We start from the raw sequence: 14,929 nt of genomic DNA, 5'->3' as shown, positions 1-14,929 counted from the left end.
GTGCCTGGGACTGTTAAATTTCATGAGCTGGGCCGTGGTCTTTCTTGAGCTGCTCCAGGACTTTGCCTTGGAGTGGACTCTTACTATTATCTGGGAGTCTGCTTAAATGTCAAGAGTCTGATTTGAGCTGTGTCATGATCGATGAGAAATGAGAGCCTGGGCTGCTTGTTTAATGGGCGTCAAAAGTCTGGTGGGAGCAAGGCATGCAGATGGGTTGTCTCCCCAGGTTCAGGCAGGCTGAGATACAGCTTATATACCAGCAGTATGTTCTGCCCTAGTTCCTCTTTCCTCACCCAGGTGAGAGCAGCTGTACTTTGCCCATGGATTGTTGATACATGAAAGCTCTAGATGGTAGCCTTAACAGGGTTCTACAGCTGGAATGTGAGAGCCTGTAGATTTAGAGCAGTTAGGGGTGCCCATACAGATAATGGACACTAATTTTCATCTGCTCTGGCCAGCACAAGGAATGGTGGGAATTGCAATCCAGCAGCATTGGGATAATCACAGGCTCACAACCTCCAGCCTGTGGTCTAGGCCAGAATGCTCTACACAGGGCGAAAATACCAACCTCAGCATTAAGATATACACTGATTTGGACAAATGAAATAAAAATCTAGCGATTTCTTCTCTGACCGTTTTATCTCTACCAACCATGTTTGTGAAACAAAAGGGGGCATGGCTGGGGCTGAGGCTGATGGTAGTTGGGGGTCTCAACAACTTCTACAAGTTACCACCTTGCTTACCTCTGTATAAATCTAGTGGTGTCCAATTAATGGTTTATGCTGTTGGCAAAACACTACATATAAACGTGAAAGCAAAGAGTCAGTGCATCTTGAAATCTTTGAAGGCTGCTGTAGAAGAAATGGGGTGGAGAAGAGTTTGATAGTGCAGCAGTTCACTATCCCACCGTGCTGCTTTCAGTGAGCTCTATCTAGAAAGACAAATCACAGTATGCATGTACTGATCTTAAGGTTGTTACTCCAAATAGTTACTCTCCTGCTATCCATTTTTTTAAGAGCAGCACTTTACTGATGGTGGCTTTCCATCTTCATGAGATACTTGACCAAAAAAAGAAGCACTGCTGGATTTCTATTTCCCTTTGGGGGCTGAAGATTTCTCTAGTAAGGATATGCATGTTTGTGAAGGAGAGAATGGCATGTGTTCCACCTGATCTTGCTATCACTGCAGGAAATCAAAGGGTATGCGATGGTAACAATTTTCGTATCACAAGGATGATTTAGTCCTCTTCAATATTCAAAATTCGCCGTTTACCTTCCCGCTATAAAGCGGTACCTATTTATCTACTTGCACTTGAGTGCTTTCGAACTGCTAGGTGGGCAGGAGCTGGGACCGAACGACAGGAGCGCACCCCGCCGCGGGGATTCGAACCGCCGACCATGCCATCTTCAAGTCCTAGGCGCTGAGGTTTTACCCACAGCGGCACCCGCGTCCCTTTTTGCCAGAGCAGCTTCGTCACGCTGGCCACGTGACCCAGAAGTGTCTGCGGACAGCGCTGACTCCCGGCCTCTAGAGTGAGATGAGCGCACAACCCTAGAGTCTGTCAAGACTGGCCCGTACGGGCAGGGGTACCTTTACCTTTTAATATTCAAAAAGGGCTGGTAGGGGGAGAGGAAGTACATTTCATATGTGGTGGAATATATCTACTTTTCACTAATATTACTAAATTTGAAAATGTATTTGAGCTAGGTAGTGTTGTATAATCTGTATAGAAGCCCTTAAGCCACCCCTGCCTGGTAATGCTGTCCACACTTGCTGGAGTGCAAGATGAACAGAGCCACTTCTGCTTTAGGATCCATGTGTTATTTAAAGGAGTTCACACAAATAAGGCCTCCTATGCCGGACTATTCAGGGTTTGAGGGCACAAGAAACAGGAAGCCTGCCTGTGGATTCAAGCTGTGCAGTCACCTGTGGGTTGCTCAATAGGCATTTCTGGGCTTGATACTGTATCCAGGCTCCAAATTCTTAACTGAGATCAACTAACAAGTACTAGTGCCCCTGCAAACAGATACCTGTACCCATTAACTACATATAGGATTTTTTTGTTTAGTCGTGTCCGAATCTTAGTGACCCCATGGACCAGAGCACGCCAGGCACTTCTGTCTTCCACTGCCTCCCGCAGTTTGGTCAAACTCATGTTGGTAGCTTCAAGAACACTGTACAACCATCTCGTCCTCTGTCCCCTTCTCCTTGTGCCCTCCATCTTTCCCAACATCAGGGTCTTTTCCAGGGAGTCTTCTCTTCTCATGAGGTGGCCAAAGTACTGGAGCCTCAGCTTCAGGATCTGTCCTTCCAGTGAGCACTCAGGGCTGATTTCCTTCAGAATGGATCTTCTTGCAGTCCATGGGACTCTCAAGAGTCTCCTCCAGCGCCATAAGATTAGTTTTACCTAATATTAAATTTGTTTTAGTAAGTACAACAGTGTGTCTCTCAAAGGATATCATGAAAAAATTACACCACTTAACAGAATAGCACTCAAGATTAGCTTTCAAGTCTTTTATTTAACCAACTTGCCCTCCCCACCCACCCTTGAAATGAGCAGAACACATTGGGCTTTTCTCGCCTCAGCCAAGGTGATAAGGCTAACCGCTTACTTTAGTTAGGGTATAATTTCAGCAGCAAGGGGCTTTATTCCAAGAAACCGCTCATAGCTTGTGAAGCTTTCAACATACATCCTTCCTCTTTCTGCAATGTGCTTAACTCCTGGTTTCATGTGTTCTGCATGTTCAGTGGCCTGAAATGCCTCACAAGCATCCTTCTGAGGGATATACTTAAGTTTCCCACTTCGCCTTATCTTCTGCAGTTACTGACAGTGTTTTTGTGACAACTCCAGTGCCAATGGTTCTGTGTCCATCCCGCAGCGTAAATCTCTGCCCCTCTTCCAAAACCATGGGCTGCCGCAATGTCAAAATAATGGAGGTGTCTTCACCTGGCATCACCATTTCCTAAGGAAGAGGAAATAAGGCCTGTAAGATATCCAGTAGTTGTACCTGTTTTCAGTTATAAGCATCAGAAGCGAAGCAGATAAAGAGCTATTCTCTAATGTGGATTCTATAAGTCACTTCAGCAATGCTTATAGGAAGCAATGGGCTGCTGGAAAGGAGGGAGGAGGGCAGGAAGAGTCAGACAAACCTTTGATGCAGGCAATTCTACACGGCAGGCCATATCCCAGGTCAGAGAAAACATAACAGGTGTGTAGTTAGAAACAAAGGGCTTGTGACGACCACCTTCTTCTTTGCTCAGGATGTAAACCTGGGAAGGAGAAGTGACTTGTTTGCCTTGTCTGGACAATCAATGTGAGCTCCAAATTAAACCTCCATTATTTTCCAGAATATGAAAGTGTCCCATCATAATTACACAAATTTATAGACTGCTTCATAGCTTGAAGCCACTGAAGCAGTGATCATGATAAAAACAGAATCAAACAAGATCTTTAAAAGCAATAACATAAACTCACTAAAAACAAAAACATCCATGCAAACAAAAGAAACCCACTTCCATTAGACAACACTGATCTTCCATAAATGACTGGATTACATCCTCAGGGAAAGCTTTCCTGAACAAAAAATGACTCATTAAGCGCTTAAACACCCTGCTAGGTGCCTGCCTGATTTTGGTGGTGTCAGGACTGCCGCTAGGTCCCAGCTCACAGAGGACCAACGCCCAGTGGATATTATATACAAAGGTCTTTATTGAAGTTTAGTTTCCATTTCCAAGCTCTGGGCGCGCAGGCCCACGTCTTAACGCTAGACCGGCTAAGTCCCCTCTGACTCACTGCTCCACCCACACCAGTTTAAGATTCTAGCCTGGCTCCACCTCTTGCGCTGCTCTTTCCTGCGTTGGGTCCTTCTGCCCTCTGGGGTTCCCTCCTTCCTGGACTCCTCTGACGCGGAGCCTCCTGAGTCTTGCCCCTCCCTCCGGCGGGCTTTAGGACCTGGCTCCCTTCCCGGGCTCCCCGCTGTGCCGCGCTCCTGTACATTTGAACTTGGCGCGCGCGCCCAGCCGGTGACTTTCCTTCTGACCGTTTCCCCGCTTCCTGATGTGGGTGTTGCCAAACCTGACTCCTCTCCTCCCTCTGGTGGTGAGGACACTGGTCCCGACTCCTGGGACTCCCCCTCCCCACTGCGCTCTGGTGGAGACGCTGGCCCTGATCTCCAGCTGCTGTTCAGAGACTCCCCGCTGGCCCCTCCCTCTTGAGGTTTCTCCCTTGGAATTTCCCTTGCTCTGGCCACCGGCGCTCCCTTCTGTGAGTCCTCCGATTCGCTAGAGAGGCTTGTGGAATAACTCTGGCCACTGTCACTGCCTGCGCCCCCCTCGTACTCCTCCTCCTCACTCTCCATTTGCTCCCCCTCCTGTGTCTCTCCTTCTGAACCCCTGACATCCATCCCCCCCTCGAAGCCCCCCCTTCCCCCCTCCCCCTCTTCCGGTGCGGGTTCCGGGTGCTCCATTGTTGTAGGGGTGAGTCCAGGATACAGCTCGTCCCCTGAGGCTTGCAACCATCGAGATAAGTCCGGGAAGTCCCCCATGGGCTCGTCGACGACGACCTCCTCCGCTTCCATCTCCTGCGCGGTGTGCTCGAAATCTGCGCTCGACCCCAAATCACCCAAGAGCCCTCCTCCCCCTGTTGTTTGATGGGGGTCCACCTCCCAGGGCCCCTTCGGCATGTCTCTGCGCCAGCCCACCTCGGGTTGGTCCTCCCACCAATAAGATCCCCCCGTGCCAAAACCTGAAAGTGATCCCTCCGGAGAGCTGCCTCCCGGAGCCGAGTCCTCAGCTGACGAGAAACCCCGGAAAGTGCTGGCCGAGAGTGTGGGTGTGAACAAACAATCCTCGAAAAAGCCCGCCGGCATAGGCTTGTGCGGGAAAAGTGTGTGGAATTCTTCCTTGAGCAACTGCTCTTCCACTGCGTAATCCGGCACCCACCTGTTGGCGCTGGCCGGGGTGTCCTCCGTGGCGAGAAGATATTCAATCCCGTCCTCCCCCCACCTTGAGTCTAAAATCTCAGTGGCTTCATTAAGTGGCTCCCCTTTCGGCGACCCCCCTTTTTTGGGCGCTTCTCTGAGCGGGTCTGGCGCCTTCCCCGGTGCTTGAAACCTGTGGGGCTCTCTGTAGGGCGTGAGCACTGATCTATGAAAGACCGGGTGCATTCTGGAACCCTCCGGGAGTGTCAACCGGAAGGCCACTGGGTTGATCTGCGCCTCTACTTGGTAAGGCCCTAGCTGCTTGTGCCCTAGTTTCTTCTTGGCTAACGATCTGGCTGGAACTGCTTGTGCTGCCAACCAGACCCAGTCTCCCACCTGGATGTCCTCCCCAACCCTCCTGTGTCGATCTGCCTGCACTTTGTAAGCCTGTTTTGCCAACTCTAACTGCCTCCTGAGCTGCTCGTGGATCTCCTGCAACTCCGCTGCCACTTCCTCTGCTCCCTGTGGCTCCCCCTCCCGCACTGTGTCCAGACCCGGGAAGGTTCTGGGATGCCTCCCGTAGTTGGCAAAAAATGGGGTCACCCCCGTGGACCCGTGCTTCGTGTTGTTGTAGGCAAACTCGGCCAACGGTAGATAGTCCACCTAGGTCGATGGCTGCTGGTTCGCGTAGCATCTCAGGTACTGCTGCATGATGGCGTTGACCCTTTCCGCCTGCCCGTTAGTTTGCGGGTGTCTCGCCGACGCCAGGCTGACCTTGACGTTCAGGAATCCCATCAGCTTTTGCCAGAAGTTGGAGATGAACTGGCGCCCCCGGTCGGACAAAATAGACCGTGGTAGGCCGTGCACCTTGAACACGTGGTCTATGAACATCTTAGCGGTCTGCTCGGCCGTGGCCACCTTCGCGCACGGAATGAAGTGGGCCATCTTGGTGAACAGGTCCACTACCACGAGCACTGCCGTCTTGCCCCTTGAGCTGGGTAGATCTGTGACAAAGTCCAGGGCTACCCTCTCCCACGGTACGAACGGTGTCTGTAGCGGTTCCAACAGGCCCGCCGGCGGCTGGTGCACAGGCTTAGCCCTTTGGCAGGTGTCGCACCTATTGACATAGTCCGCGACATCCCCCCGCATCTTAGGCCACCAAAAGTCTCTGGCTACTAAGTCCACCGTCTTCTCCTTGCCGAAGTGCCCCGCGCTGGGCGCGTCGTGCAGCTGTTGCAGGACCTTCGCGCGGAGGCTGTCTCCTGGTACGTAGAGGACTCCCTTGCGTAGGAGCAGGCCGTCTCGCACTTGGAATTCGTCGCCCCTCGCCTTGCCACTGCACACCTCCTCCATCTTGGCTCGGGCGAACGAGTCTGTTCGCAGCGCGCGGCGCACCGCGTCCAGGTCCACCGTGGCTGACGCGCATGCCCACGCCTGCGGTGTGAAAATGTGCTTGGCCGCCGCCGGTGCCTCTGCCTCCAGATACTGCGGTTTTCTGGACAGTGCGTCCGCCAAGACGTTGCTGTTTCCTGGGATGTACTCAATTCTGAAGTCGAAATCTGCAAAGAACTCCGCCCAGCGGATGTGTCGCTGGTTCAGGAACCTCGCCGTGCGCCAGTACTCCAAGTTCTTATGGTCTGTGCGGACCTGCACCGTGTGCTTGGCTCCGACGAGGAAGTGCCGCCACGCCTTGAAGGCTGCATGTATGGCCAGCAACTCCCTGTCCCAAATGGTGTAGTTCTGCTCCGCTTTGCTGAGTTTTCTGGAGTAGAAAGCGCACGGCCTCCAGTCCCCCTGGTGGTCTTGCTGCAACAGAACGGCTCCCACGGCCCTGTCTGAGGCGTCCGTCTCCACTCTCATGGGCCTGCTGGGATTTACGTGCAGTAGGTTCTCTTCGGAAGCGAAGAGCTGCTTGAGCTTCTGAAAGGACTGCTCTGCCTGCTCCGTCCAGATGAACCTCTTCTTCTTGGAACTGAGGGTGTCGGTGATGGCCGCTGTCTGCATGGCGAAACCCTTGATGAACTTGCGATAAAAGTTGGCAAAACCGACAAACCTCTGTACTTCCTTCCTATTGCGTGGGCTCTTCCAATCCAGTACTGCACGTACCTTGGCACCGTCCATAGCCAGTCCCTTGTCGGACAGTTTGTAGCCCAAGAAATCCACCTCCGTCTTGTCGAACTGGCACTTCTCCAGCTTGGCGTACAGCCTGTGCTCCCGCAGCCTCTGCAGAACTTCCCTAACATCTCTCTCGTGAGCCTCCGGCGATTCCGAGAAGATTAGGATGTCATCCAGGAAGCAGACGCACTTCTTGTAGAGGAGACCCGCCAAGACATGATGCATGAAGGCTTGAAAGCAGTGGGAACCATTTTTTAATCCAAAAGGCATAACTCTGTATTCATAAGTGCCCAGCGGCGTAAACATGGTTGTTTTCCACTCGTCGCCTTCCCGTACGCGAATGAGATTGTACGCTCCGCGCAGATCCAACTTGGTAAAGATGCGACCCTTCCTCACCGTCGCCAGCAGGTCATCGATCTTGGGCATAGGGAATGCTGAGGGCTTGGTCTTGAGGTTCAAGAAGCGGAAATCAACGACCAGCCTCTTTTGGGGCGTGTCCCGCTTCTTCACAAAGAACACGGGACTGCCTCCTGCCGCCTTGGACTCCCGGATGAATCCCCGCTTCAGGTTGTGATCTATGAACTCCCTGAGCTCTTGCAATTCATCCTCAGACATGGAGTACAGTTTCCCCGTCGGGAGCGTCGCCCCGGGCAGGAGGTCGATCTTGCAGTCGTAGGGTCTGTGGGGTGGCAGCTTATCCGCCTCTTTCTCGCAGAAGACCTCCAAAAACTCCTTGTATTTGTTAGGCACCGCTTGCAACATGCCCAAGTTCAGCTGTGGTCCATCCTCGTGCCCCTCATCTTCCAAGTCCGCCAGGATGCAGTGTTCTGCGCAGTAAGAGGAGCCGAAGGTCAGTTGCCGCTGGTACCAAGCTAATGCCGGGCTGTGCCTATCCAGCCAACTCATTCCCAACACTATGGGCGTGTCTGACAGGCGGGTGACGTTGAAGCTGATGACCTCACGGTGGTTTCCAATGCGCATCACCATTGGCGGCGTCTGCTGTAGCACTTGCCCTCCCAGTAGCTCCCTGCCGTCCACTGTGACGACTTTCAGAGGTACCGCCGCTGGCAGAAGGGCTATGCCATGTTGCTGGAGGAACTGCATGTCTATAAAATCTGCATTGCTCCCCGAGTCTACGGTGATGGGAATTTCCACCAGTAGCCCATTGGGGAGCTGAAGGGATGCGGTGAGCTGCACTACTGGTTTGGGTGGGAGGGGGTCGGTGGGCTGTAAGATCCCTGGGGATTGCTTCACTGACTTGTCTGGCTGGTCCCCAGAGACGCCATCTCCAGCCAGACAGTGGAGTTTTCCTGCTGCGACTCCCTCTGCTGAATTGCGTCTGTTACTGTCGCTGCGGCTGCAGTATGCTTGTGAAACCGCTGGGGACACTCTTTTGCCATATGCTGAGCACTGTCGCAGATGTAGCACTTCCTGGTTCCTCTAGGAGGCTTCATCTTGACTGCTCCCGGAGTTAGGGCTCCGACTGTGGAGTGAGCCTTAGCACCACCTATCTCCATCGGCTCCTCTCCCCCTCCCAGCGGAGGCATGGATCGAGCGCGCGCCGCCTCCTTGGGGAAGGGAGGCAGTCCTCTCGCTGGCGTGCGTCCCAAATGCCCTTCCTCCCTGCCCCAAGGGCGTCCTTCCAACCGAACCCCAATGGAGAGTGCCCGTTCCACCACTTCCTTGGTGGTTTGGGGTCTTCCCCCCCTTGCGATCTCGTCTTTCACAGCTCCGCTCAACCCCTCCCAGAACAGGTCTCTGACGGCAGGCGATTCTTTCTCCCAGGCTAGTACATTCACCAATCCGAAAAAACGTGCATGATATTGCCTCACAGTGGCTTTACCTTGTCTTAGTCCGTGAATCTCCCTCCTAGCGATATCCACATCAATCTCAGATAAAAAACACGCATCCATCACTTTAATGAAGGCAGCCGCATTTTGGAGGGCTGGATCCTTGTCTCTCCATAGATTGCGCAGCCACGATTTTGCCTCCCCCCGCAAATGCGAAATAATAAATCCCACTTTCTCTCCCTCATTTTTAAAGTCTTTGTCAAGCAGCTGCAATGTATAAATCACATCTGCTCTGAAGTTAGGATACTCCTGCAGGTCCCCATTGAAGTGAGATACCAGGCTCCCTCCTCTGTTTCCCAGCCCAATCCCTTCTGGTCTGGTGGCTGGTAGCCTCTGTGTACTTAGCACTTCTAACCTGGTTCGCAGATCCTGGCAGGCAGCAGCTGCTTCCTGTTCTTTCTTTCTGGAAGCCGCAATTTCTGCAGTCAACTGCGTCACTGCGTTTTGCAAACTCGCTATCCTCTCTTCGGTAGTCATTTCCCTGTTTTTCGTGAGCTCGCGAAGCACCAATCTTCACCCCTCGCTGCTTTCCCGCACTCCACGAGGTTGCAAAATTGGTGAAAATGGAGAGGGGACTTACTGTCAGGACTGCCGCTAGGTCCCAGCTCACAGAGGACCAACGCCCAGTGGATATTATATACAAAGGTCTTTATTGAAGTTTAGTTTCCATTTCCAAGCTCTGGGCGCGCAGGCCCACGTCTTAACGCTAGACCGGCTAAGTCCCCTCTGACTCACTGCTCCACCCACACCAGTTTAAGATTCTAGCCTGGCTCCACCTCTTGCGCTGCTCTTTCCTGCGTTGGGTCCTTCTGCCCTCTGGGGTTCCCTCCTTCCTGGACTCCTCTGACGCGGAGCCTCCTGAGTCTTGCCCCTCCCTCCGGCGGGCTTTAGGACCTGGCTCCCTTCCCGGGCTCCCCGCTGTGCCGCGCTCCTGTACATTTGAACTTGGCGCGCGCGCCCAGCCGGTGACTTTCCTTCTGACCGTTTCCCCGCTTCCTGATGTGGGTGTTGCCAAACCTGACTCCTCTCCTCCCTCTGGTGGTGAGGACACTGGTCCCGACTCCTGGGACTCCCCCTCCCCACTGCGCTCTGGTGGAGACGCTGGCCCTGATCTCCAGCTGCTGTTCAGAGACTCCCCGCTGGCCCCTCCCTCTTGAGGTTTCTCCCTTGGAATTTCCCTTGCTCTGGCCACCGGCGCTCCCTTCTGTGAGTCCTCCGATTCGCTAGAGAGGCTTGTGGAATAACTCTGGCCACTGTCACTGCCTGCGCCCCCCTCGTACTCCTCCTCCTCACTCTCCATTTGCTCCCCCTCCTGTGTCTCTCCTTCTGAACCCCTGACAGGTGGTTAATTGATTCCCAAGTCATGTAGCTGCAAAACTAAAAGCCCAGTTCCTAGTGCAGGTTAAGTGCACCTTTGAGGCATGCAGTGCTCTCAGCAGGGCCCAGTATGAGGAGCACGGTTACCAGGCAGGGATATAGTGGGTGAGGAGGTTCCTTAGGTTAGGTCTTACAAATTATTTGCAAATCTGTCCTGCCTGCTTACCTGAGCCTCGACCTTTTGGTGCGGCTTGATGGAGCCGGGCTTGCACATAACCATCCCCCGCCGAATATCCTCTCTCTTCAGCCCCCGCACCAAAGCGCCCAAATTATCACCAGCCTCTGCCCGTTCCAATTGTTTGTGGAACATCTCAATACCTGAAGTCAAAAGGAGTGCCATTACCATTTGCAAACTTTCTGGGGAGTTCCTCCACCCAACCATAACTGTCCTTTGCCCTGACTGCCATTTTCACATAAGGTGTTTTATCCCTGTTCTACCAAACTTGGAAGGCAGGGGGAGACCAGGAAGTTGACGAGTCTTGCAGAAAATCTAAAGGACTTACCGGTTACCACTGAGCGCAAGTCCCGGTTGTGCCCTACAAATTCGCAATCATCTCCTTTCTTGATAATGCCACGCTCAAGGGTACCAGTTACCACAGTGCCTCGGCCTGGAATAAAGCAGTCAAATGAAGCTAGCATAGGCAATGGGGGTACAGGACAGCCAGACAGCCCTACAGGATCCTCCCTAGCTGCAACTCCCTTAAAGCAAATGGGGGCAACCTATGAAGCTTAGTACCTGGTATGGAGTGAACGTGCTCTATGGGAAGCAGGAAGGGCTTATCAAGCTCCCGCTGTGGCACAGGAATGTGTGTATCCACTGCATCCAGCAGTTTCATGATGGAGTTCAAGCCCAGCTCTGGATTTCGGTGCTGCAAGGAACAGGAATGGGAGGTGGTGATATAAATGATTAAGCAATGGAAGAATTCCTGCTAAGGAATGACACTCAAGACGAAATGTGTGTGTGCACCACTGACCTCCAAGGCGCACAGAGCGGAGCCTGAGATAACAGGCGTTTCTTCCCCATTGTAGCCAAATTCTGTGAGCAGCTCGCGGATCTCAAGCTCTACCAGCTCCAACATCTCTGCATCATCGACTGCATCAGCTTTGTTGATGTACACTACAACATGCTTCACTCCTATCTAAGGTGGTAAGGAAGAAAACAAGGGTGACCCACATGTACATTGCTCCCTTCTCAAGACTTCCAGCCCTGCTTGACAGAAGCACCCATCATATTCTCAGAAGTATGTACTAGGTCACCCAAACCATCTCTAGCCTATTCCATTCCAAGACCACAGACTCACCTGTTTGGCAAGCAAAAGATGCTCCCTTGTCTGTGGCATCTGTCCATCTGTTGCAGCTACGACGAGGATGCAGCCATCTAGTGGTGCTGTTCCTGTGATCATGTTCTACAGAGAAGACATGGGAAACATGTCAGGCTGTGGTATCTTCTAGAAGGTGAACTACTTTGAAAAACCAGGCTCCTATGTTTGATATGGCTTGGAAGTTTTCTAGATCTTGGCAATCCTCCAATAATTCTTTTTTTAAAATGGCATGTGCCATCAACAGGCATTCTGGGTGAGGATCATGAGTGTGTTCAGGGCTTTCATGGATTCCCAGTTCCTCACACATACCTTAACATAATCGGCATGCCCAGGGCAGTCTGTGTGGGCATAATGGCGGTTAGCTGTTGAATATTCAACATGGGAGGCATTGATGGTGATCCCACGTGCCTTCTCTTCGGGTGCATTATCAATTTCTTCATATTTCTTGAACTTGGCACTTCCAGTATCTGCCAAAACTGGAAATAACCGCAGAAGGGGTGAACAAGGTTCTTGAGTTTCTCCAAAAAAGAAAAGATTGGTCTAGTCTTACTCAGTAGCATTTTTTGAAGAAGAAGTGGGAAAAAGAAGCAATGTTTTCAACTGATCAAATCTGAAAGGCCAGCAAGGACTATCTATGTCTTAGCTGGTATGGGAGCAGGTCAGCAGGCAGAGCTAAAGGGCTCTTGAACTCCCTTCTCTAGTCTGAACAGCAACTGAGGCTTTGGCCCCTTCCTTTGCACACCAAAGGTGTCCATTTTCTCACACCCTGACATGTGCAAGGGAGTGAGCATCCGGAATGAGCAACTAAGGCACAGGTCTCGCTGTTCACATTGCCTCTGCCTGCAGCTCAGTTCAAGAGAAAGCAGCTGAGGTGTATCTCAATGATGTGCAGTTTTGGGATGGAGTCTATTTTGGAGGCTGGGTGGTCAGTCCTTGATGGCTTGATTTGGCTCCCTGGCTGCCAGCTGACTTTCCTTCAACTAGCTGTTTTGATCAGGTCTAGGCCTGTTCTCACCCTACCTATCTCGTCTTCCATAATAATAGCCATTCCCTCACCCCTAACACTCACTTTTGGTGATGGCTGCTGTTAATGTAGTTTTGCCATGGTCCACATGCCCAATTGTTCCAACATTGACGTGTGGTTTGTCTCGTACAAATACTTTCTTCGCTTCAACTGCAAAACTTCGAACAAGGAACGTATGCCCATGGAAGGCTGGGCAGGTCAAGGACGGCTGTAGAAGAAGAGTGTCAGAATTTTAGCCCTCTCTGCCTATAATATCACAGCAATCATCACCCTCATCATCATCATCCATCTGACTGGGTTGCCCCAGCCATTCTGGGTGGCTTGCAACAAATCAAAACAATTTGCCCACCACTGCCCAGAATTCTTACCGTAGCTATAAAACCTTGCAGATAACGAGGCAGGCAGCCACGGAGGCCTGCAAAACACAAGCAAAATGGGTGATCACTTGCAACAGACAGCACTTTATAACAAATACATTATCTTTGCACATCCTGATGTCCCTGTCTCCCCCAATTTTCCTTCTTCTGCCTATGCCCATAACCTTCAAGAGACAACAGCTGCAAAAAAGTAATTTTATGTGAACTTAAGCATTTTTAAAATAAACATTATGAATAATAGCATCTGATATGCTGACTTATACGGCAGGGAGCAGGATCTCTATAGTCCGTGAAAAAACCTTGCTCATACAACACACTGAATACAAGAATGTGTGTATATGTGAAATTCAGGTTTATTTATTTATCACCCTATTGTGCATCACTTTACACTTGCTTACACTCACCATATGTATTAATTTGCTGCATTTATATACCACCTTCCCTTCCAAGGAGCTCAAAGTGGTGTACCTAGTTCCCCTCCCCCAATTTTATCCTCACAACGATCCTGTAAGGTAGGTCAGGCTGAGAGACAGTGACAGGCCCAAACTCACCCAGTGGGGATTCAAACCCTGTTCACTCATCAGGCCACAGAACAAAACTCTAACCATTGCACCACACTACTACTTTTATTGCCCTTTTCCGCTCAGATTGGAGAGGCTCTCCATCTCTTTTGTTTCAACCACCTCGAACGGTTTGCTACCCGCACACTTTGCTACCTCCCTGCTCATCCCTGACGCTAAACCATTGATTGGCACGTGCTGAGCAGCAGAGCTCCCTGCGGACGAAGGGGCGGAACCACCTCGCCGGGGACGGGAGAAACCGCCTCTTTCTTTGCCGCAGGGGGGGAGGAGCAGCATCCGCGGAAAGAAGCCTGGAGGGATGCACCGAGGGGCCGGCCTCACACACTCAGGGGAAAGGAAGGGCCGGGCCCTCACCTGCCACACGCCGCCTCCCCCCGCTTCGACGTGATGGGCTGCTCCGCCGCTGCCTCAGATCCCAAGACGGGCATTAAGGCAGAGGCCGTAATGAACCGAGTAGCAGCCCGCCAAGCACAAAAGGTCACGGGTCTCTCCTGCACGAGTTCTTTAAGGAGAGGCTTCTTGCCTCTTCGCTCTCCCTCCCCGCCTCCTTTTCTGCCAGCCGACACGCCGCCGCCCCCCGCCCTTCTCCCCCGCAGCCCTTTAACCAACCGATAACACGGCCGCCGAGCCCTCCTCGCGCCACCACCAGCGCGCGGCTCGCCATCTTAGCTCCTCCCGGAAGGAATATCACACCCGCCCGCCCCCCTCCCATCTACCTAGAGATAGGAAAGGTTAGAGAAGAAGCATGGAGAGGGAGAACTTCCGGTAACTGTGGAGAAACGTCGGTCACGGGCGATGAATGCTCTATAGAGTTAGTTCAGAGTTAACAATTGCATTCTCTCAGTATGGGAATTTGACTTCCGGGATACTTTTGATTACAGTGGTACCTCTGGTTACATACGCTTCAGGTTACGGACGCTTCAGGTTACAGACTCCGCTAACCCAGAAATAGTACCTCGGGTTAAGAATTTTGCTTCAGGATGAGAACAGAAATTGTGCTCCGGCGGCGCAGCAGCAGCAGGAGGTCCCATTAGCTAAAGTGGTGCTTTAGGTTAAGAACAGGTTCAGGTTAAGAACGGACCTCCGGAACGAATTAAGTACTTAACCCGAGGTACCCGAGGTGGCGAGTTTTTTGCCCTCCTTCTTCTGCAAAGCTGAAGAGGCAGCTGCCTAGAGGAAACAAGAGAGAAAACCAGGACTTTGTGGAATTCTGCTTCTCTTGAGCCCCCATCCCCCGAAAGACACTAATAACAAAGATTCCTGTTCTTTTTAACGAAGGTCTTATGTCTTGTAAAATGTAAAAATAATATGTGAAAACTTAATGATATCCGCAGCCTGGAAGTCAGGCAAAAAGACATTGGGAG

General features: G+C 51.9%; 1 protein-coding gene across 1 annotated transcript; it reads right to left on the bottom strand.

The window, feature by feature from the left end:
* Positions 1-2,499: 2,499 nt before the first annotated feature.
* On the bottom strand, positions 2,500-14,280 carry TUFM (Tu translation elongation factor, mitochondrial). The gene is made up of 11 exons (XM_083708078.1): positions 14,175-14,280; positions 12,976-13,022; positions 12,653-12,815; positions 11,893-12,059; positions 11,563-11,667; positions 11,236-11,400; positions 10,998-11,130; positions 10,765-10,869; positions 10,428-10,579; positions 3,151-3,270; positions 2,500-2,963 (listed from the first exon to the last, which is right to left on the bottom strand). The coding sequence occupies exons 1-11, from the start codon at positions 14,275-14,277 to the stop codon at positions 2,790-2,792; spliced, it is 1,434 nt and encodes a 477-aa protein (XP_083564204.1). The 5' UTR covers positions 14,278-14,280; the 3' UTR covers positions 2,500-2,789.
* Positions 14,281-14,929: the final 649 nt, after the last annotated feature.

Source organism: Podarcis gaigeae, assembly GCF_964106915.1.
Source record: "Podarcis gaigeae genome assembly, chromosome: 13".
Taxonomy (NCBI): domain Eukaryota; kingdom Metazoa; phylum Chordata; class Lepidosauria; order Squamata; family Lacertidae; genus Podarcis; species Podarcis gaigeae.
This window is presented reverse-complemented; position numbering and strand designations above follow the sequence as displayed.